The sequence below is a fragment of the Colius striatus genome, chromosome 22, assembly GCF_028858725.1.
Source record: "Colius striatus isolate bColStr4 chromosome 22, bColStr4.1.hap1, whole genome shotgun sequence".
NCBI classification, from domain to species: Eukaryota; Metazoa; Chordata; class Aves; order Coliiformes; family Coliidae; genus Colius; species Colius striatus.
The window spans coordinates 3,448,113-3,468,886 of record NC_084780.1 but is presented as its reverse complement, the minus strand read 5'-3'; the positions used below and the strand labels follow the sequence as shown (position 1 = coordinate 3,468,886).

The window sequence follows — 20,774 nt, the reverse complement described above, 5'->3', positions numbered from 1 at the left end:
CAGTCCTTGAGTGGCTCCAGCGGGAGAGGCCTCAGCTCACTGATCCAGCCTCTGTCCCAGCCCATTGCCCTCAGTGCAGCACCCACCCAGATCCAAAACCCCTCCAGGGACGGTGACTCCAGCAGCTCCCTGGGCAGCCCCTTCCAATGCCTGACAGCCCTGGCACCAAAGAGATTCCTCCCCACATCCAGCCTCAACCTCCCCTGGGGACACTTGAGGCTGTTTCCCCTTGTTCTGTTGCTTGTCACCAGGGAGAACAGACCCATCCCCACCTGGCTCCAGTTGCCTTTCAGGTAGCTGCAGAGTGAGAAGGTCTCCCCTGAGCCTCCTTTACTCAACAGCCCCAGATCCCTCAGCTCCAAATCCTTTCCCAGCCTGGCAGCCTCTGGATCCTCTCCAGCACCTCAATGTGCTTCTTGCAGAGAGGAGCCCAGAACTGGGCACAGTATTGGAGGTGCAGCCTCACCAAAGCCGAGCACAGGGCAATGCTCAGCTCCCTGCTCCTGCTGACAACACTGTTCCTGAGCCAGGCCAGGATGCCCTTGGCCTTCTTGCCCACCTGGGCACGCTGCTGCCTCAGTTCAGCTGCTGTCAACCCACACTGGCAGGTCCCTCTGTGCCTGGCAGCTTCCAGCCTCTCCTCCCCAAGCCTGTAGCTCTGCTGGGGGCTGTTGTGGCCCAAGTGCAGGACTTGGCCTCATTGAAACTCATGGACCTCACCTTGGCCCAGCCTGTCTAGATCTCCCTGTAAAGCTTCCCTGCCCTCAGGCAGATCACCACTTCCACTCAGCTTGCAGTCATCATTCACTAAGAGGATACTAGCAGGGGTTGGGCTGGATGAGCTCTGCAGGGCCCTTCCAACCTCCACCATGCTGGGATCCTATGAAATACTAAATACTTGCTAATTGTGTGCTTGTACACAAGGGGGGAAAAGGGAGGCAGCAGGATGCCTTCTGTGCAGTGATACACTTCCATGCAACAGGCTGCTGTTTACTTCCCAGGAGCAGTGTCAGGTGAGGCATGCAGCCAAGGGGCTGTTTTGCTCTGCTGACAAAGGCTGTGGCTGCTGTTGGCACGTTGAGACCCTCCTTCATCCTTCCCCACTTTCAAACCTGGTGTCTGAACGTGCTCATCCAGCCAGGGGCTCAGCAGTGTGGGGAGATGCTGGGGTGGGTCTGTATAAAGCCCAGCAGCAGAGCTGTCAGCAGCCATCGTTAGCACTGGGCACAGGACCGTGGAGCATGTGGGGGAGCTGCAGGTGAGCCAAGGCAATTGATGGCTCAATCCTTTCCCAACTGTGTTTGTGGCTTTTGTTGTTTATAGTCAACTGAGTTTGTGGGCAAGAAATATGCAACACTCTGACCAATCTTGCAGTAAATAATGAGGTCTACCCCAGATTACTTGAGGCCAAGTAAAATAATGCAGCTGGGCCAGATGACTTAAATTTTTCCATCTATAAATTGTCCCAATTCACCAGCTGCACACAGTAAAACCCAAGTGAAGGGCTCTCCCATGGGCTCTGCTGTTCAAACCTGGGGAAGCAACGGTTCTCTTCAGCACACAGAGCCCTCAACAGAAGAGAATGTCACTTAAGGATGCAGTGGAAGTGAAAAAGGAGGAAGACAATAGGTGAGAGTTACTTAGACAATTTTATTTGTATCCCCACTCCCCAGTAATGGGGTTCTGTAGCTCTAGTCCTTGTGTAAGGACGGATTTTCAGGCTTCCCACACCATGCAGGAAGGAATTTAGTCTGTTCTGTAATAAGAAAATCTGTCCACAAAAGCTGTAAACATTACTTTGTGCCTTTTGTTAGCCTCCTTCAAACACACACACACAACATTTGTATCAAAGGGTTTCTAGAGGTGACCTTTAATCTCCAGTCCCTGACTCGATCTCACACCTTTAATACTCTTTTTAAGCAAAAACACCATGGTTTTTGTGACTGATACCTGACAGTGGCATCACACTCACATGTGTCCAGGCCCTACAGAGCCCCTTGTGTTGAAAGTTTCCCTGTTTTAGTCCTGCAGGGATATGAAACCTTTGTGAGGGCCAGTTCTTGTGCAGAGGTCCCCTCCTCAAGCCCACAGCATCTCCTGGGTCTGCTTGGCTTTGGCAGTGCAGGGGTGAGCAGGTTTATCATTAAGACTTTCTATTGGCTCACGAGTCAATCAAGGACAATGGTGAAACGAGAGAAGACAATCGATCCTGTGCCTGATGGCAGACAGAGCAGGTTCTTTCAGCCCTGCACTCGTTTATGCTCGAGTTCAGCAACAGCACGTAGCGTGGTATTGAGTCCAGCCATGGCACTGAGCTCAGCCATGGCACTGAATCCAGCCATGGTATTGAGTCCAGCCATGGCATTGAGTCCAGCTATGGCACACAGTGTGGTATTGAGTCCAGCCATGGTACATAGTGTGGCATTGAGTCCAGCCATGGCACTGAGTCCAGCCATGGCACTGAGCTCAGCCATGGCACTGAATCCAGCCATGGCACTGAATCCAGCCATGGCACTGAGCTCAGCCATGGCATTGAGTCCAGCCATGGCACTGAGCTCAGCCATGGCACACAGTGTGGTATTGAGTTCAGCCATGGCATTGAGTCCAGCCATGGCACAGAGCTCAGCCATGGCACACAGTGTGATACTGAGCTCAGCCATGGTACATAGTGTGGTATTGAGCTCAGCCATGGCACCGAGTCCAGCCACGGCACTGAGTCCAGCCATGGCACACAGTGTGATATTGAGTCCAGCCATGGCACACAGTGTGGTATTGAATCCAGCCATGGCACACAGTGTGGTATTGAGTCCAGCCATGGCACACAGTGTGGTATTGAGTCCAGCCATGGCACACAGTGTGGTATTGAGTTCAGCCATGGCACTGAGTCCAGCCATGGCATTGAGTTCAGCCACGGCACACAGTGTGGTATTGAGTCCAGCCATGGCACACAGTGTGATATTGAGCTCAGCCATGGTACATAGTGTGGCATTGAGTCCAGCCATGGCACACAGTGTGGTATTGAGTTCAGCCATGGCACTGAGTCCAGCCATGGCATTGAGTTCAGCCACGGCACACAGTGTGGCATTGAGTCCAGCCATGGCACACAGTGTGGTATTGAGCTCAGCCATGGCACTGAGTCCAGCCATGGCACTGAGCTCAGCCATGGCACACAGTGTGGTACTGAGCTCAGCCATGGCACACAGTGTGGTATTGGGTTCAGTAACAGCACACAGCATGGCATTGTGTTCAGTAATGGCACATTTCATAGCAAGCTGCCCATGCTGTCACTCCAAACCGTGCACATGACATCCAGCAGCTCTGAGGGTCCCCTACAACTGACCCCACGCAGCACTTCCCAGGCCTATCGGTCACTAGTTCAAGCCAAGGCTATCCCACAGGATTCATCATTTGCCTTCTGAGATGCTCTGAAGGATTTTGATCAGATTCTCCAGGCCAAAAATATAGCCATGGTCTGGCCCATCATAAGTGGTGTGATTGCATTTGGAGCCTTTAAAAGTGGTGTGGGCAAAGTCTATCATCCTCACGTCCACTCGAGAGCCTTGTGTCGGGGTGCACTTTGCTTTTGGGTAGTGAAGGTGGTTATCCAAGGGGGCCACATTCTCCTTGTGCTCCTGTCCATCATAAATGATGAGAAGGGAGCTGGAGTAGAACCTGTAAGAGCTTTGCTTCCTGATGACAGAGAGCAGAGCTTTCAGCCTCAGGATGATGGGCTCCAGCAGATCCGTCCGGAGGTGGTTGCCGTTGCACAGGAACTGCTGCAAGGTTTGTCTGAAGCCTTCTGGGGTGAGTTTCCTGCCATAATACTTATCTTTACAGAGAAAATGGCCAGTGTCTGCTTGGTAAACCTTGAGGGAAAAGAGCAACAATGCAGATTCAGTTGTTGAGCTTTCCCAAAGCTCCAGATTTCACCCTAAGGATGGGAGCTGAACCTCCACAGGCTTCCCACCAACTCCCCCCCCTCCCCATTCCTGCCTCATCTAGAGCTTTAAACTGTTCCACTGAAACCACCAGTGCAGGTTCTCATTGTACTGCTATAAATGACCCCAAATGGCTGCAAACCCTAGCTGTGCCACCAGTGATTTACAGCATTTTCCCTCTGGCTGTGGTGGGAGTTTGCAGCAGTACAGGAATACCCCAGCCTTGTGGCTCCTCACAGCATGTAATGTACAGGCAGCAATAGGCTTGTTTTCTTAAAGAGAGAGATGTAATGTAGACACAAATGTGTGTGTGAGGCTCTAGTAACACTGAGCAAGGAATGAGGGAGTGAGTTTTACAATTAGCTCACACCTCATCTGTAATTTAAGGCATAATCTGCTCAGAAGAAGGATGTCAGAGGCCAGAAAAGGACACAGGGTTTGACACCAGGTGTTTTATGCTGCCAGACATGTGTTTTACCATCATGTTTCTCTCTTAATTATCCTTCAGGAGCTGCAGAACATTTTGAAACCAGCTTGAGAAGTGCAAGTGAAACAAATGCAGGGTTTCAGTCTTTAGGAGGAAGGGCAGCGCTTCTGAGCAAGAGGAACTAAAATATTCAGCACAAAATCAACCTCTCACTCCTGTGGCAGCAGGATGAGGCAGCTCTGTGAAGGCACAAGCAGGGCAATGGGGTGCTTTGTTGCTTTTCTTTTTGTTTGTGCAGCAGCCCAGAGCTGAGTGGGGAACCTGTGTTCCTGTACTGTGGTAAGCTGGGGTAAACTGGTTCCAGCTGCTCATACTGGTGGCAGTGGTGCTTATGCAGCCACTGCTTGTGAAAGCAGCCAAACCTGCAGAAGGCAGAGAGGAGCATGGGGCAAAGGGTTACCATGTATGTGCCAGACTCTGCCCTTAAGCATCCTCTGCTGTTTGAGGCTGGGACACGCAGCTGAGTTGTCTTACAGCCTGTGTTTGAAGCCAAAACGCCTTCAGTCTACACCAACACAGAGCCCCTTTAGACTTCCAGCTTGCTTCCAAGGCTGTGTGTAGGGCAAACACCCAAAGGGCTGAGGCTTTGCCTTACCTGCATCCCACAGATGCGAACACCCAGAGCTGCTGAGGTGCTTTGTTCACACTTCTTGATGTGCCGGGCTTTCTTCTCCTCCGAGGCATCATCACCGTGCTGCCGAGTTCCCATCTTTAGGTCCAGGATGCAGGGATAGTTGTATTTTGATACCACATTCTCAAGCAACAGAAACTCTGCACATGAGTTAAGGGAAACCCAACACTTTACCATTCTAATGGAAAGGGGTTTTAAATCAGAGCAAGTGCTGACGCTCTCCCTAACAGCTCACAACTTGTAATGAGACTTTCTCAGCCAACCTTCCCAACGTGTCATTGCTATAGGCCCCTTGCTGCCAGTTTCACTTAATTCACTGTAGTACAGTCCTACCAATTAAAGCACCCCCAGCTCTGTTCCCTGGTGACACACCAGCCCTGGGCTGTCAGTCCCACACCTTCCCTCAGCTCTGGCTGTGGGGGAAGTGGTTAAACTGCAGCACACACGTGAGCGGTGGGTAATGAAGTGTAACAGGGAAAGGAAAGGCAAAGGCAGCTGCTAATTCCTATAGAGCTCTGGCTTTAAATGTATGCCAAGGGGATCCTTGACTTCTGCTGATTAACCTTTGTGGGGAGTGGGGTGGGTTTTTTCCCCCTTTTCCTTCTTGTTTTATAATAAACAGTGGGAGAAGAGAACAGAGCAACTCTGGTCTGTGTTTTCCCAGAGCCTGGGCAGGGGCGGGATCATAGAACCATAGAATCACAGAGGGCTGGGGCTTGGAAGGGACCTTGAAAGATCATCCAGTCCAACCCCCCTGCAGAAGCAGCTCCCACCTAGATCAGGTCACACAGGAACGTGTCCACGTGGGTCTTGAGCTCCAGAGAAGGAGATTCCACATCTTCCCCCACTAAGTCTCCTCTTCTCCAGGCTGAGCAGCCCCAGGTCCCACAGCCTTTCCTCACAAGGAAGATGCTCCATCCCCTCAGCATCTTGCTGGCCCTGCACTGGCCTCTCTCCAGCAGTTCCCTGTCCCTCTGCAGCTGGGGAGCCCAGAGCTGGCCCCAGGACGATGAAGCCTCATCAGGGCAAGAGCAGAGTGGGAACAGAACCTCCCTCAATCCATACCTGCACTAAAACACACCTTAAACCCCACTACCAATAAACCACTGATTACAGGCTGCTCTTTGTAGCCCAAGACTGTGCTGGAGGGGAGAGAAGGAAGAGGATACGATGAAGCTTGTTCTCATTGTGCTTGGAGGACATGCGGTTCAGGTGCTGCTGGTGACAGTGCAGTCCCCAGGGGTTGTAGCTGTTTCTTTCTGGCTGGTTTCCATTCTCATCTTCCAAAAGGGAATCTGTGTGGTACTGAAGGTCTGTCCTCAATAGCACCTTCCCCGGGCAGCTTAGATAAAAACACACAAAGGAACACGTTTGGTTGATGAGCTCCAGAGGAGAATAGTTCCTCCTCTCCTCTTTTTGTAGGGCTGCAAACACAGTAAGGTAAATTTTCAGGGACTCTCAAAGGAAACATATTCATCATGTCCAAACCTGCAGAGATCCTTTGTTACTCCTTAAAAGTCATTTTCAGAAAGCCAACTACTGCAGAGTGCCAATATTTTCTTTCATTATCATTTCAAAGTGTTCTTGGCTCCCCTGAAAAGGGCCATTCATAGCACCAGTGCCTGGGAATCTCTATTTATCTACCTAACCCCAACACAAGCAAATCATCCAACAATAGGAATGGTTCCCAATTTAGAGGGGCTGGCTTTGGGGAGGGCTGGGAGAGAGGCAATGATGAGGAGATCTGTTCATTTTGGAGGGTTATTCCTTGGTCTCTCTCATCCAACACCTGTAACTCCCATCACACCAAAGGCTGTGGTTTCATGGCAGCACTGCACAGCTGACCCAGGTCTTTTCTGAACACATTGAGAGGAAAGATGGCTTGCAGAAAGCTTTTGCAATGCCTTTCAGAGACAGCTCTCCCCTGGGATGAGGAGAGGATGGAACCAGCCTCCAGTGTGCAGTTGTGTGTGGCTGTTGCCAGCAGAAGGGTGTGATGTGCTGTGTGCTCCGTGGCCATTCTCCTGGGGACTCTCCTTCTGTTGGGTGCTCTCAGGAAACAGGTTTCAATCACAGAGTCCCAGCATGGTGGGGGTGGGAAGGGCCCTGCAGAGCTCATCCAGCCCCAGCCCCTGCTACAGCAGGTTCCCCTGGCTCAGGGGGCAAAGGAACGTGTCCAGGTGGGGTTGGAAACCTCCTGAGAAGGAGCCTCCACACCCTCCCTGGGCAGCCTGGGCCAGGGCTCCCTCACCTCAGCACCAAAGGACTTGCTCCTCCTGTGCCAGTGGCACTGTTTGTGTTCCAGCTGATGCCCATCAGCCCTTAAAGCAGAGTCTGAGGGCACAGATTTAAACACCATCATCTCAGTGTCAGCACAATCTGCCTCACTCCATCCACAAGCTGGGGAAGAGCTGAACCATGAAGCCACCAAGCTGGGCTTTGCTTCTCTCCACCTGGGCTGGGCATTGCCTGTGCTCACTTTGCTTTAAACTAAGAGCAGTGCCACCAGAACCATCCCACTTAGACCCTGCCCAAAACAGCCTGCAAGAGCCAGGAGGATGTCTGCAGGGAGCAGCAGCCCCTCACCTGTCTTTGAAGGTCTTGCTGAGCTGTGTGTGGCTCCATTTGGTGCATGGGTGCTCAGCCCCAGCACCCACAGCCCATGTGCACTTGGGCCAGATGGTCAGCGAGGAGTCGCCGATGGCATCGCGGCGGGCACAGCTCTCTGGCTGCAGGCTGGGGCTGGCCAGCAGGGTCAGGTTGCCAAGGCTGTCCTTTTTGAGGTGCACAGAAACAATGCCTGCACAGAAAAGGGGGAGAAGAAACCAGAATGAGATTAACCATACAGTCTTGGCCAACATCTGAGCACTCTCTGACACTCCCTGGAAGAGTCTCTTCTCCCCAGCAATGAATGACAGGACAAGAGGCAATGGGCTGCAGCTGCCCCAGGGGAGGTTGAGGCTGGAGCTGAGGCACAACTGTTTCCCTGAGAGGGGTGTCAGCCCCTGTGCCAGGCTGCCCAGGGAGCTGGGGCAGTGCCCAGCCCTGGAGGGATCCCAAAGGTGTGGAGCTGAGGTGCTGAGGGCTGTGGGTCAGTGCTGGGCTGGGCAGGGTGAGGGCAGGGCTGGGGCTGCAGCAGCTTCAGGGGCTTTTCCAACTGAAATGATTCTATGTTCTGCACCAGCCTGAGGTGGTCTGGGCTCATTGAGGGGGCTGGTGCTTAGTGGGACAGCTGCAGCCTGTATTTTAGTGGCCTCTCACACTTGATCCCACTCTGATGTGAGGCCCAATAAACACCATTAGTCTGAGACCCTGGAAAACAGCCACAGACTTCTCTAATGATCCCTCCTCTCAAGGCTCAGCTGGGAACTTGCCTCCTCTGAACATCATGTTCCTTCATCCTCTGGCCCTCTGGGCTCTGTTTGGCTGCAAGTGACCCAACAAAGCCCCCCACCCAGAGCCCCTGGCTTATTTATGACAAGGGGTTTAGGTATCACTTACAACAGAGCCAGGCTGGAAATGCTTCTCATTGGCAGGAGGCAAAGGGAGGGTTTGGGACCAGGAATTTTCCAAAGAGAACCAGCATGCCAACTGCTTCTTTTTAGTTGGAGAGCCTCCAGAAGCAAGGGCAGAGGCATGGGCTGGCTGTGCTGCCTGAGTACACCATGCCTGTATATTGTCATGGTCATTCGTGTCCTTCCCCAGGTGCCAAGGACCAGCATTCAAAGGGCTGCCACAGGCACTGGACCCTCACATGTCTGGTGTTCATGCATGAGGGGGAACCTTGTCCACAACCAGGGATTAGTACTTTCCACCCCAAGTTCTTAAAACACCCACTTTAACATTGCCATTTTCCCTTACTCAAACAGAACCCCCAGGACTCAAATGCCATTCAGCTCATCACATATTTAGCCCAGTTGCAGCCCATCTCTGGCATGGGGATGGCTGCCTCTGCATCTCAAATGACAGAGCAGGAATGGCTGTGGCTCTCAGACCAGGCAGCTCTGACCTTTCTGGGAAAGGCTGCTAACACAGCCCTGCTCCTGCACCTCTCTGTCAGGGCTGTCTGAGCCTCCCAGGGCAGCAGAGGCATTTTTCAGAGCCCTTTGAGGCTCAGGGGGGATGCCAGTTGCATGAGTCATGCCCTGCTGCTTTCAGATCTAGCTGCAGAGTCCACAAGAGGACACTCAGGGCTGTTGGACCAGCAAATGTCACTGGAAAGAGCCCCTGTTAGCAACACATGGGGCTGGGTTTTAGCTGTGCCCAGGGCATCCTCACCCAGGCTCTCAGGCACTGTGGGGAGATGCATTTCAGCAGCCTGACAAAGGGAGCTCTGTCCTCCCAAGCAAAACTGCCAAAGCAAATAAGTGCTGAAGCACCTTTCTCCATGTCAAGTGAGATTCTGATGGGTAAACAGCCAGTGGGATTTGCCCACTGAGCTCTGCTGCCCATGGGAGCTTTCTCTCCCTGACCTGCATGAGCCCTGTGTGTCTGCAGCCACTGGTGGGCTCGAGGGGCCCAGCCCTCTCTGGGTGCTGTACCCCACAACCCTGCAGCTGCCTTTGCATGTGCTTCCCCACCCTTCTTACAGCCCCTCTGCTCTGATACCACGACTGTGTGTTGCCTTTTGCTGTCAGCATTCATCCTACCAGTGTGCCATGGCAGGCTCGGTTCAACCAGCTCATTTTACCCTGAAATGGAGGAGAAATATACCCAGGCTGCTCTACCAAGGGCAAGACTTTCATTAGAGGGTGGTATTTTTAGCTGCCATCTCAGTCCTTTGCTCATGGTGATGGTGAGCACAGGCAGCTCTGTCTTCCTCAGGCTCCTGTTACCTCATCTTTTGCTGAGTCCCACTTGTAACAAAACCCTATTGCAGATCACTCAGAGCAAGTGCAACTCCTCTCAGCTTTGAATTTTCAGGAGAGGTAGGCAGGAAAGGAGAAAAGAAAAAGCAGCTTATCTTTTGCCTAAATCAAAGCCTGTAAAAGTCACTGCCAGGCAACCAGAGCCCTGGATTCCAAAGCCAGCTCCTTGCTTCACTTTGCAGCACTCCAGCAGCCTCTAACCTCAAAAACTGCCCCAATTACAGATCTGCAAGTCAATGGAGCTGTGGCTCATTTACATAGTGCTGACAATCTGGCCCCTAAAACCCTTTATATATAGCAGGACATTAAGAGTTCTTAAGTATCTCACATTAAGCTGAAAATTAACGGGGAGATTTTCAAAGGCACCGAAGGAAAGTGCAAGAGAATGTGATTCTCTGGCTCCTTCCAGCTGAAAAGCCTCTTCAAAACCCCACATCTCAGCCTGAAAAAGAAGACCTTTTGTTTCCTCTTGTGCTTCCATAGCAGTTTTGCATATGTCCTGCAAGTGACCTAGATGTGAAAAACAAACCTGGGACACGTGGCTCCTCTTTTAGTGCCACAAGAAAGTATTTGGGAGCAGAGGGGTATTTAGGTACTTGTCTTTGCTGGCCTTTTGATGGCACCAAAATGGCAATCTCCCCCTGGCCAGCAGCAGGGAGGCAGCCAGGGGGTATTTATGGGTGCTGTCACCATCCCAGTGGCACCTCAGTGATCCCTCAGGAGCCTTTTGCTCCGTAGCTCAGCTCATGGGTTTATTTTTACATTTACAAGCACACACACGCTGTGTGCAACAGGAACCTGAGCAGAACCCAGCCTGAAGCCACCTCCTGCCTCCCCTTGCAAGCTCAGCTTGAGGCAGGCAGAGCTTTGCTGGGCTGGGGGAAAGCTGGTCCCAAAGTCACCAACCTGCCTGCCCTCACTGCAAGAGACACTGAGGGGCTGAGGGAATGGGGGTGTTGAGCCTGGAGAAGAGGAGGCTGAGGGCAGCCAGCAGCACTCTCTGACACTCCCTGACAGGAGGCTGCAGGGAGCTGGGGGTTGGTCTCTGCTCCCCAGCAATGAATGACAGGACAAGAGGCAATGGGCTGCAGTTGGCCCAGGGGAGGTTGAGGCTGGAGCTGAGGCAGAACTGTTTCCCTGAGAGGGGTGTGAGCCCCTGTGCCAGGCTGCCCAGGGAGCTGGGGCAGTGCCCAGCCCTGGAGGGATCCCAAAGGCGTGGAGCTGAGGTGCTGAGGGGTCAGTGGTGCTGGGCAGGGTGAGGGCAGGGCTGGGGCTGCAGCAGCTTCAGGGGCTTCAACAACCCAACTGATTCAGTGACTGTCACTGTGGTGCTGCAGCTCGTTGCACAGGGCACTGCTCACCACACAAGGGCACTCACTGCTTCCCTGGTGCTTAAACACAGGACTAGAACACCAGAGATGTGTAAGTGTGATCTCAGTGCCCAGAAGTGCCCATCTCACAGCAGCAGGGCAGCTGCAGGGAAGGGAGCCCTGGGAAGGGATCATGTTTGCAGGGTCAAGCCTGAGCTCCCCTGGCCACGCTGCCCAATGCACTCAGGGGTCTCCCACCAAAGTGGCATGGCCAGCAGGGACCTGTTCCTGAACCTTGTTCAAGAGACTTTGCCAAAAGCCTTCTCTTGGGAAAAGGTGAAGCTCTGAGGAGGGTTTGGGGAGGGAAGAGACATCCCTTGGGAGAGGCATCACTGGGGAGAGGGACCCAGGGGCTTCAACAACCCAAATGACTCCATGAGGGTTAAGTGAGCAGCCAGACATTGTTTCAGCAGTTGGATTGGAGTAGTAGCACTTATTCAGCTCTGCACATCAAGCCATGGTTACATAACATCCCTCCAAGCCTAAGAACAGTGATGAGGAACACGTGTGAGCAGGCTGTGAAGGGCCCAGCACTGTTCCCCCTAAACACTCACCTCTCCCCATCACCCTCCTGGGAACCCATTCCACCTCTTGGCTGCTCCTGGCATGCAGGGCTGGGATGGTTATCATCAGAACAAACAATAGCTGTGCCAATATCAAATCATATTGGAGAATGGTGATTGAATTCCCTCCCAAAAGTCTCTGGGACTTGCAAGGAGAGGAAAAGAAGACTAAATGGTATTAACAACCAGGCCACCCTTGAACTGATAAAGCTGGGGCTGCTTAACATCTTTATTAGAGAGACAAGAGCTCTCCAGCAGCCAACCCTGGCCATGGCTAAGGGAAATTGCTTAGAGGAACACTTGGTTTCTTTTTTAAGCATCTTTTTAATACAGTCTCATAAATCCACAAAGGCCCCTGACTTCCTAGGAGAGGGACAGACTGCACTGGAAGTGCAGGGAGAGCACTGGGAGGACACTTTCAGCTCTTTTCTGTAAAGCTGAAGGCCCAAGAGATATTTTAAAGTCCTTCAGGTGACAGCTGAGCTGCTTTCCTCTCACAAAAATCCAGGGTCAGGAGCTTTATGAGCAGCAAAAGTCTGGCAGGAAAAGGAGAAATAGTGAGGGAAGAAGAAAGAGAGGGAGGGAGGGAGGGTGTCTGAAAACAACCCACCAGTGCCCACCCTCCCACACTGCAAGTGCTGCTCTTCAGTAGCTGAATGAGAAACTCATCTGGGGAATGTGGTTCAGGGCAAAAGGAGAGTTGGAGATAAGGGAGGTGTTTGAAGGGGGGAGGACCAGGCAGTGATGGGGGGCTTCAAGCTGGGGGGCAGGCAGGAGGCTCTTCCCTGTCCTGGGAAGGTCTCACTTGTGGCAAGACAAGTGGAAGTTGATTTTCTGTGGCTCTGGTTCTCCAAGGATCAGCTCTGACAGCTGAGCTCAGGGAGCAGGGCTTGGCTGAGATGAAGCATCCAGCAGAAGTGGTGCTTGGTACATCCCTGGGCTGGTTTCTTCAGGCTCAGAACTTCATGGTGGCCTCAAGGATCTCTCCCCCAGCTTGTGCTACCCCTGAGCCTCTCCTTGTCCTCACTGGCACAAACTTTCACCTCCTCTAACACCAAAGCCTGGAGCAATGGGGACATGCAAAGGCAACCTGAGCTCACTCCTGGAACAGAAAACCTGTATCAGGGGGTGAGAATTCAAAGCTCTACTGAGCAGAGCATGTCTGTGGCAGGACTCTGGGAGTCCTGTTTTGAACAGGACTCTCCCAGCCCCTTCTTCTGCACCTACTCAGTGCTGCTGTGTGTGCATCACACCAACTTATCTGGGGCCAGGTCCTCAAAGCTGGGAACCCTCATCCTATTCCTGACCTTGGCTCTGTGTTTTTACTGTGTTCAACCTCTCTGTCTCGTTCCTGTGTGGGCCAGGCTCTTGGCTCCCCAGGAAGGGATGGTGTCCACACTCTCAGCCTCCACCTTCCCAAGCCTCTGTCCCTCAAGAGAAGGCAGAGTTCAGCCCTATTTGACATCAGCAGAGTCCCCTGTGTGGCCAAGCACAGCAGCATGGGGATGGGCAGAGGAGGGGTCTCCTGGTGTCATCAGCCAGCACTCGTCCCTTAGCAGACACCAGAGTCCTCCAAGCCACAGAGATGCAGGAAACCTCCCAGTCCCACAGACCTTGGACTGGAGCTGAGGCAGAACTGTTTCCCTGAGAGGGGTGTGAGCCCCTGTGCCAGGCTGCCCAGGGAGCTGGGGCAGTGCCCAGCCCTGGAGGGATCCCAGGGCAGAGGTGCTGAGGGCTGTGGGTCAGTAGTGCTGGGCAGGGTGAGGGCAGGGCTGGGACTGCAGCAGCTTCAGGGGCTTCAACAACCCAAATGATTCAGTGATCCTATGACTCTGTGACCTGCCCCACACACACTCTCACCCAGGGAGCACCCTGCCCCAGCAAAACCTGCCCCAGCAAAACCTGCCCCAGCAAAACCTGCCCCAGCGACCTTCGTGCTCTGCCACTCACCCATCCCAGTCTCAGCATCTCCCAGCATCCCCCCTTACCTTTGTACTGGGGTGTGAACTGCCTCATGGCCAAGGGCAGCGACTCGTAGAAGCTCAGCTCCTGTGACACCAAGGGCTTGCAGACCGTGTGCTCATCGTACTTCATCATGCTCATGTGGCCTCCCACCTGATGGAGGAAGGGCTCCAGGAGCACAGGGGTCCTGCTCTCACCAGCTTCCCGTGGGCTCTGCCCCACCATGGCTCTGTGCACAAGGTGGCTGGGGGAGTTGCTCCCTTTAGTAGCAGCAAAAGGAGATGCAGGGAGGAGCGTGGAACATGCTCTGCTGGGGCAGGTAACACTCACCCTGGGTTTTCACCAACAGAACCTGTGGAACAGAGGGGAGGGTGAGGAAAGGGGATGAGCCACTGCAAAGAAATGACTGTCCCCCTGGGGAGCTGCAGCTCCAGGGCTGTGTCAGTGCTGGTCCCTCACTCACTGCCACAGGGACACTGAGGGGCTGCAGCTCCAGGGCTGTGTCAGTGCTGGGCCCCTCACTCACTGCCACAGGGACACTGAGGGGCTGCAGCGTGGCCAGAGCCGGGCACAGAGCTGGGGAAGGGGCTGGAGCACAAGGGGCTGGGGAGGGGCTGAGGGAATGGGGGTGTTGAGCCTGGAGAAGAGGAGGCTGAGGGCAGCCAGCAGCACTCTCTGACACTCCCTGACAGGAGGCTGCAGGGAGCTGGGGGTCGGGCTCTGCTCCCCAGCCATGAATGACAGGACAAGAGGCAATGGGCTGCAGTTGGCCCAGGGGAGGTTGAGGCTGGAGCTGAGGCAGAACTGTTTCCCTGAGAGGGGTGTGAGCCCCTGTGCCAGGCTGCCCAGGGAGCTGGGGCAGTGCCCAGCCCTGGAGGGATCCCAAAGGTGTGGAGCTGAGGTGCTGAGGGCTGTGGGTCAGTGCTGGGCTGGGCAGGGTGAGGGCAGGGCTGGGGCTGCAGCAGCTTCAGGGGCTCCAACAACCCAAATGATTTTATGAGCCCCATCAGCAGCAGCACCCTGAGGGCCCCTGGAGCACAGTTTCACCAGCCCTCAGCAGCCAGGGAGGATGAGGTACCCAGGGGCTGGCTGGAAGCCCCAGCCTGGATGGCAGAGTCCAGAAAAGACTCAATTTAGACGTGTTGAGGGCAGTAGAAACAGAGGGGAATGATCCAGAAGAGCTATCAGGTTAATGTGGTGGCCTCATCAAAGCAGAGGGCTCAGGGCATTCCTTGGATGGGTACTGGTGGGTTATTAATACCCTGATTAATGACACCCCTTGCTGTGAAACAACACCAGTTTGCCTTAGGAGTGTTGATGATGGTCTTGGTCTTTCCCAAGCTAGGACATTCCTTGCAAAGGAGGGTTATTAATAAAGCCTCTGTAAGCTCAGGTCCCTGGGCAGCTCCTCAACACTGCTGATGGCATTAGCAACATTATCTGCACTCCCTAAAGAAACCTCAGTTTGGGTCATTTCCAGTCAGCTGACACCAGAGCATTAGCAGGAGTGTTTCCTCCACACTCCTAACACGTGGAGCAAGGACATGTCAAAGCAGCACCCAGAGGATTTGCACCCAAGCACCAGCTCCCCTGAGCTCTCCAGCCTCTGCTACAGCCAACAGATCCCCTCCTGATTCTAGCCTCTGAGAGAAATTGCTCCTTGATTTTGACAGTGGTAAGTCCAGGCTGTAAAGCAGTGAGAGCCCAGACACAGATCACATCTGTGCTACATGGCCTCAGCACCCTGGTTTCTCTTGCAAGCAACATCCAGCTCCCTTGCAAGCAGCCCAGGGGTGGCTCTTGCTCTGTTGGACAAGGGATAAGGGAACCCCAGAGCCACTGAGGAAGACAAAAGGCAGCTGAACTAACATTTACCCTGGAGAAGGAGTCTGGCTTCATGTTATCAAGGCAGCAACATCAGCAAAAGACATCCCAACCTAAAAGGGAGGGAGAGACAAAACCCCAAACCATCACCTGTGAGGACCAGCCCTGTCCCTGCAGCCTCACCAAGGGCTGTGCAGAGCCTGCCTTTGCCTGACCCTGGAAGCACAGGTGACTCTCTCCATGTCCCTCCAGCTCCAGCAGAGCTTGGGGAGTTTGCCATCTGACTTTCACCCAGTGCATTAGATCATAACATCACTGCAAGACCCATTTCTCTCCAGCAAAGCCCCCAGGACCTGCTGCTGGGTGACAGCACCACGTCCCCAAGCCTTGTGAGACCAGGGCAGCACCATCACCCCTCCTTCCCCAGCAGACCCCAGAGGGATGGGAACAAGCCTGAAGTCTCCCATCACAGACAGCCAGTGCCAGGCTGCTCCCAGGCTTCTGCAGCCAGGACAAACTCAACCTTTGCTCAGGTACCAGCACTTAGAGCCCAACCCAAGAGCTCCAACCCCTGAAACACAACCCACTCCCCATCCCACAGCACAGAGCCAAGCCTCTGCTGCTTAAAAGTCCCCTTCCCCTCCTCCTGCTGCAATTAAACCACCAAGCAAACGCTCCCTCAGTGCAGGTGTGCTTTGTTTTTTGCCTGGAGGATGGGATGAAGTGGGTTGAAGGGAGCAAGAGAAACACTCCCACCTCCAAAACACAGGCAGCAGCTCCTTTACCTTCCCCCAAGGTGGTTTGTACCCTCCTTCCCCCCTCTAGTTTTCCTTTTCTCTCCTCACTGAACACTTTGGAGAGGAATTTCTACTCTACAATTACCAGCCTGTACCAGCACAGGGGAACAAAGGCAGGTCCTTAGCTGAGTGCCTTGCAGCTCTTCAGAGCCTTCCTACAACTTCACAACAGCATTCAGCATTTTGTTAAGTTGTGGCAACTTTGAAAGAGGATTTCTCCCTTGAAAAGATGAAGCTTTGATGTAGGTTTGGGGGTTTTTTTTCTCTCCCCCCCAATTCTCTCCTTAAACAACACAAACAAGGAGAAAAGCAAAGGAAAACAAGTGGGTTTCTCACAGTTGGAACAGGGAGCTCAACGTGACTTTAACCCAGCAGTTATTGCTTCACACACTGCCCAAGGCTGAGGCTCAGCTGATAGAACACACTTCTAATTCTGGCAACCTTGACATTGCAAAAAGAGTTTGTGGGGAGGGGACAGCCCAGTCCCTCAGTCTCCTGCTCAGTTGCTCTTCAGCACAACTCAGATTTGCAGGCAGACAAAAAGGGGCTCTTCTCATTTTGTCCTTTATCCTGGAGTAGCTCAGCCATTAGGAAAAGAGAAATGTTAGTGCAGACACTCCCTGAGCTGCTCCTGAGCTCCTCTGAAACAAGACACTGCTGGAATCAATCACCTCCTTGGGCTCAGGTTCTCAGCAGTGCCAACAGACATTTACGTCACCAGGATCCAGCGAGTTACAGAGAAACCTGGATCCTCCAAACCAAAACCTTGGCTGGTTTGTTCCTCCTGACAAGAACAGCAACCAAAAAACACCCCCCCCAAAGGCAAGTGCAGGTGAAGGTGAGTCAGGAGGTGTTGGGGAAGGAGGATACAGGGGATTCCCCTCTGCAGAATGAAACCAAGACGTGGTGCTCTGAGATGTCTGCAGCTCTGTGCCTCTGCTCCCAGTGCCTGTGGGGACACAGCAGCTTCCTCCCACTGCCCTGGCATGGACTCACCCTTCATTGCTTCTAACTGGCATGAGAAATGTCTCCTTTGTAAGGTGTGATGAGGCCCTGCAGCAGCACAAGCCAGAGCTGTGGGGCCACTGATGCCTCTGTCACCATCACCCCCAGCTCTCCTTCAGGACCAAATGTCACGAGAGCCTGAGCCAAACAAGTTAGTTGTTCCCAGTCCTAAACACAGCCTGAAGAAATCAAGCTGATTAAATTCCCTAATCTGCAATGAGTGCCCACTCCATCCCACCCCAAGCAGAACCATTGTGGCTCTGGGTCTGACAAAAAACAGACAGCCCAGCCCTGGGAGGAAACTCCCACCCTCCCACCTGACCACCAGCTGAGTCCTCTTAGCAGAAAGACCCTACAGTACTTGAAAAGCAAAAATCACTTTACAAACAAGTGTTCTGTCAGCACAGGAGCATGTGCTCAGTCCTACATATTGTGGTCAGCACCCCTTGCTCTTTGGAGCAACCCAAAGCTCTGTGGTGCAACCCAAAGCTCTCTGGAGCAACCCAAAGCTCCCAGGAGCAAGCTAGAGCTCTCTGGAGCAACCCAAAGCTCTCTGGTGCAACCCAAAGCTCTCTGGAGCATCCCAAAGCTCCCTGGAGCAAGCTAGAGCTCTCTGGAGCAACCCAAAGCTCTCTGGAGCAACCCAAAGCTCCCTGGAGCAAGCTAGAGCTCTCTGGAGCAACCCAAAGCTCCCAGGACCAACCCAAAGCTCTCTGGTGAGTCCCAAAGCTCCCTGGTGCAACCCAAAGCTCTCTGATGCAACCTAAAGCTCCCTGGAGCAACCCAAAGCTCTCTGGTGCTATCCAAAGCTCTCTGGAGCAAGCTAGAGCTCCCTGGAGAAACCCAAAGCTCTCTGGTGCAATCCAAAGCTCCTTGGACCAACCCAAAGCTCTCTGGAGCAACCCAAATCAATCTGGTGCAATCCAAAGCTCCGTGGTGCAACCCAAAGCTCCGTGGTGCAACCCAAAGCTCTCTGGAGCAACCCAAAGCTCTCTGGTGAGTCCCAAAGCTCCCTGGAGCAACCCAAAGCTCCCTGGAGCAACCCAAAGCTCTCTAGTGCTACCTAAAGCTCTCTAGTGCTACCCAAAGCTCCCTGGAGCAACCCAAAGCTCTCTGGAATAACCCAAAGCTCTCTGGAGCAACCCAAAGCTCCCAGGACCAACCCAAAGCTCTCTAGTGCTACCCAAAGCTCCCTGGAATAACCCAAAGCTTTCTGGTTCAACCCAAAGCTCTCTGGAGCATCCCAAAGCTCTCTAATGCCACCCAAACCTCTTTGGAGCATCCCAAAGCTCCCTGGAGCATCCCAAAGCTTCCCACTGCCCAGCTGGGCCTCAGGCACTGCAGGAGGCTGCTCATGTTGTCTGGTTTGCTTCACTATAAGGCAGGGAAAGAATACAGCTGTGAATTGGAAGAGGTCTGTGTGTCAGCTCTTGGTTCTGGAGCTGACCTGGGATCAAAGGCAATGCCTGTGCTGAGTGTTTTGGACTTGCCCCATTTCCCTTGAGCTTTTGGCTTTGTGCCTCCCAGCTCTGCACCACCTTGGCCATAAGGAAAGTTCCTACCCCTTCCAGCCCAGCAGCCATCCTGGCAGAGCTCACAGCAGCCATCCTGGCAGGGCTCACAGCAGCCTCAGTGACCCTTCCAACGTGCCTCTCCTTCTCTTCCCTCCATTCCAGCCAAAGTCAGAAATAGCTGCAAGGCAGCACCATGCCAGGAGCAAAAAGCTCAGCTCTCAGCAAGAAACCCACCTCTAACCACCCTGCCAGACACCCTCATGTGCAGAAACCCTCAGCTCTTTCATCTGACATCTCCTGTGCTGAAAGCAAACTCTGCTCCCACAGCTGCTGCCTGGTTCCCACATCCCTCAGCAGGAAGGTGCCAAGACTCTGTTCACTGCACTGAGGGGTTTCTTGGGCTGCTGAGGCATTTCTGGGGCTGCTTTGTGGGACAGCAGGGTGGTTGATGGGGAGGGATGGGCTGGCAGGGCAGGGAGCTGCCAGCAGTGCCACATGGCAAAGGGCACAGGCTCCTTCACCTCCCCTCAGCCCACTTTCTGCCTTTCACACCAGCAGCCCCTCAGCTCCCCACCTTCCCAGCCACGCCAGGGTGTGATGAAGAGCTGAAAGCCACCAAGCTCAGCTTCCCAGCCTCTATGTTGCTGCAGAGATTGGCACCAGCCCCCTGAGTACCCTCCCTCCCATCCCTCCCTGCAGCCCACCCCTGTGCCCAGACCCTTCCCAGCAACATCCCAAATCAAGAGCTTGTTCATCCTGCCCAGTGCTGGTGCAGAAGCTCCCCCTGGACCTCACCTGCTGTGGGTGGCACGTCTGGGCTCAGCCTGGGCTCAGCTTGGGCTCAGCTTGGGCTCAGTTTGGGCTGTGGGTGCTGCTCCAGCTCAACTCCTCGGTTTGGCTCCAGCAGGGGAAATGAAGGAGCAGGGCAGGGGGGCAGCCCGTGGCTATTTGGGCCATCAGCTGACTGCTGCCGTGGGTGCTGGCAAGCTCCTGGCATGTGCAGCTGACACATGGGCTTTAAAAGGAGTGGGACAGACAGCCTGGAGACAAACAACCCCCTGGGGGTGCGAGAGGGTTGAGGATGGAGGGGGAAGGGGCTGCGTGTTGTGCAGGAAAACAACTCTCCCCAGGAAAACAACTGGTGCTTTTGTTCACCCCCAACCCCCCCCCGGGCTCTGTTTTGTACTTTGCTGCCTGTAAAATCCATCCCAAACCCCTCCCCAGCAGCTCCCAGGCTGTGTCCTGCAGGGCAAGGACAGGGGGAGAGGCTGGGGATGAGGCTGGGGATGAGGCTGGGGATGAGGCTGGGGGAGAGGCTGAGGAGAGGCTGGGGATGAGGCTGAGGATGAGGCTGGGGATGAGGCTGGGGATGAGGCTGGGGGAGAGGCTGAGGAGAGGCTGGGGATGAGGCTGAGGATGAGGCTGGGGATGAGGCTGGGGATGAGGCTGAGGATGAGGCTGGGGATGAGGCTGGGGGAGAGGCTGAGGAGAGGCTGGGGATGAGGCTGGGGGTGAGGCTGGGGATGAGGCTGGGGATGAAGCTGGGAATGAGGCTGGGGGAGAGGCTGGGGATGAGGCTGGGGGAGAGGCTGAGGATGAGGCTGGGGATGAGGCTGGGGGTGAAGCTGGGGATGAGGCTGGGGATGAGGCTGGGGGTGAAGCTGGAGGCTGCCTGGCAGCAGGGGAGGGGATCAGGGAGCAGAGCCAGTGGCCACCCAGCCCTGAGCCTGCTGATGGCCAAGGAAAAACGACACCCAGGCACTTTGGGACTGGTGAGAGAATGGAAAAGTCCCAGAGAGTTTCCTGCCAGGGCTG

The 20,774-nt window shown here is 54.0% G+C and overlaps 1 protein-coding gene across 1 annotated transcript; it reads right to left on the bottom strand.

The window, feature by feature from the left end:
• Positions 1-3,404: 3,404 nt before the first annotated feature.
• IP6K3 (inositol hexakisphosphate kinase 3) lies at positions 3,405-14,044 on the bottom strand. Its single transcript, XM_062013712.1, has 5 exons — positions 13,846-14,044; positions 7,643-7,856; positions 6,226-6,398; positions 5,021-5,196; positions 3,405-3,866 (listed from the first exon to the last, which is right to left on the bottom strand). Exons 1-5 carry the CDS (start codon positions 14,042-14,044, stop codon positions 3,405-3,407), a joined length of 1,224 nt encoding a protein of 407 aa, XP_061869696.1.
• Between the last annotated feature and the right edge of the window lie 6,730 nt (positions 14,045-20,774).

Excerpts from the sequence above, each read along its gene's own strand:
- IP6K3 (XM_062013712.1), bottom strand. The coding sequence starts at position 14,044 with ATGGTGGGGCAGAGCCCACGGGAAGCTGGTGAGAGCAGGACCCCTGTG. Across the intron at positions 7,857-13,845 it reads GTTCACACCCCAGTACAAAG|GCATTGTTTCTGTGCACCTC; the intron begins GTAAGGGGGGAT and ends TTTTCTGTGCAG. Across the intron at positions 5,197-6,225 it reads CAATGAGAACAAGCTTCATC|AGTTTCTGTTGCTTGAGAAT; the intron begins GTATCCTCTTCC and ends ACTCATGTGCAG.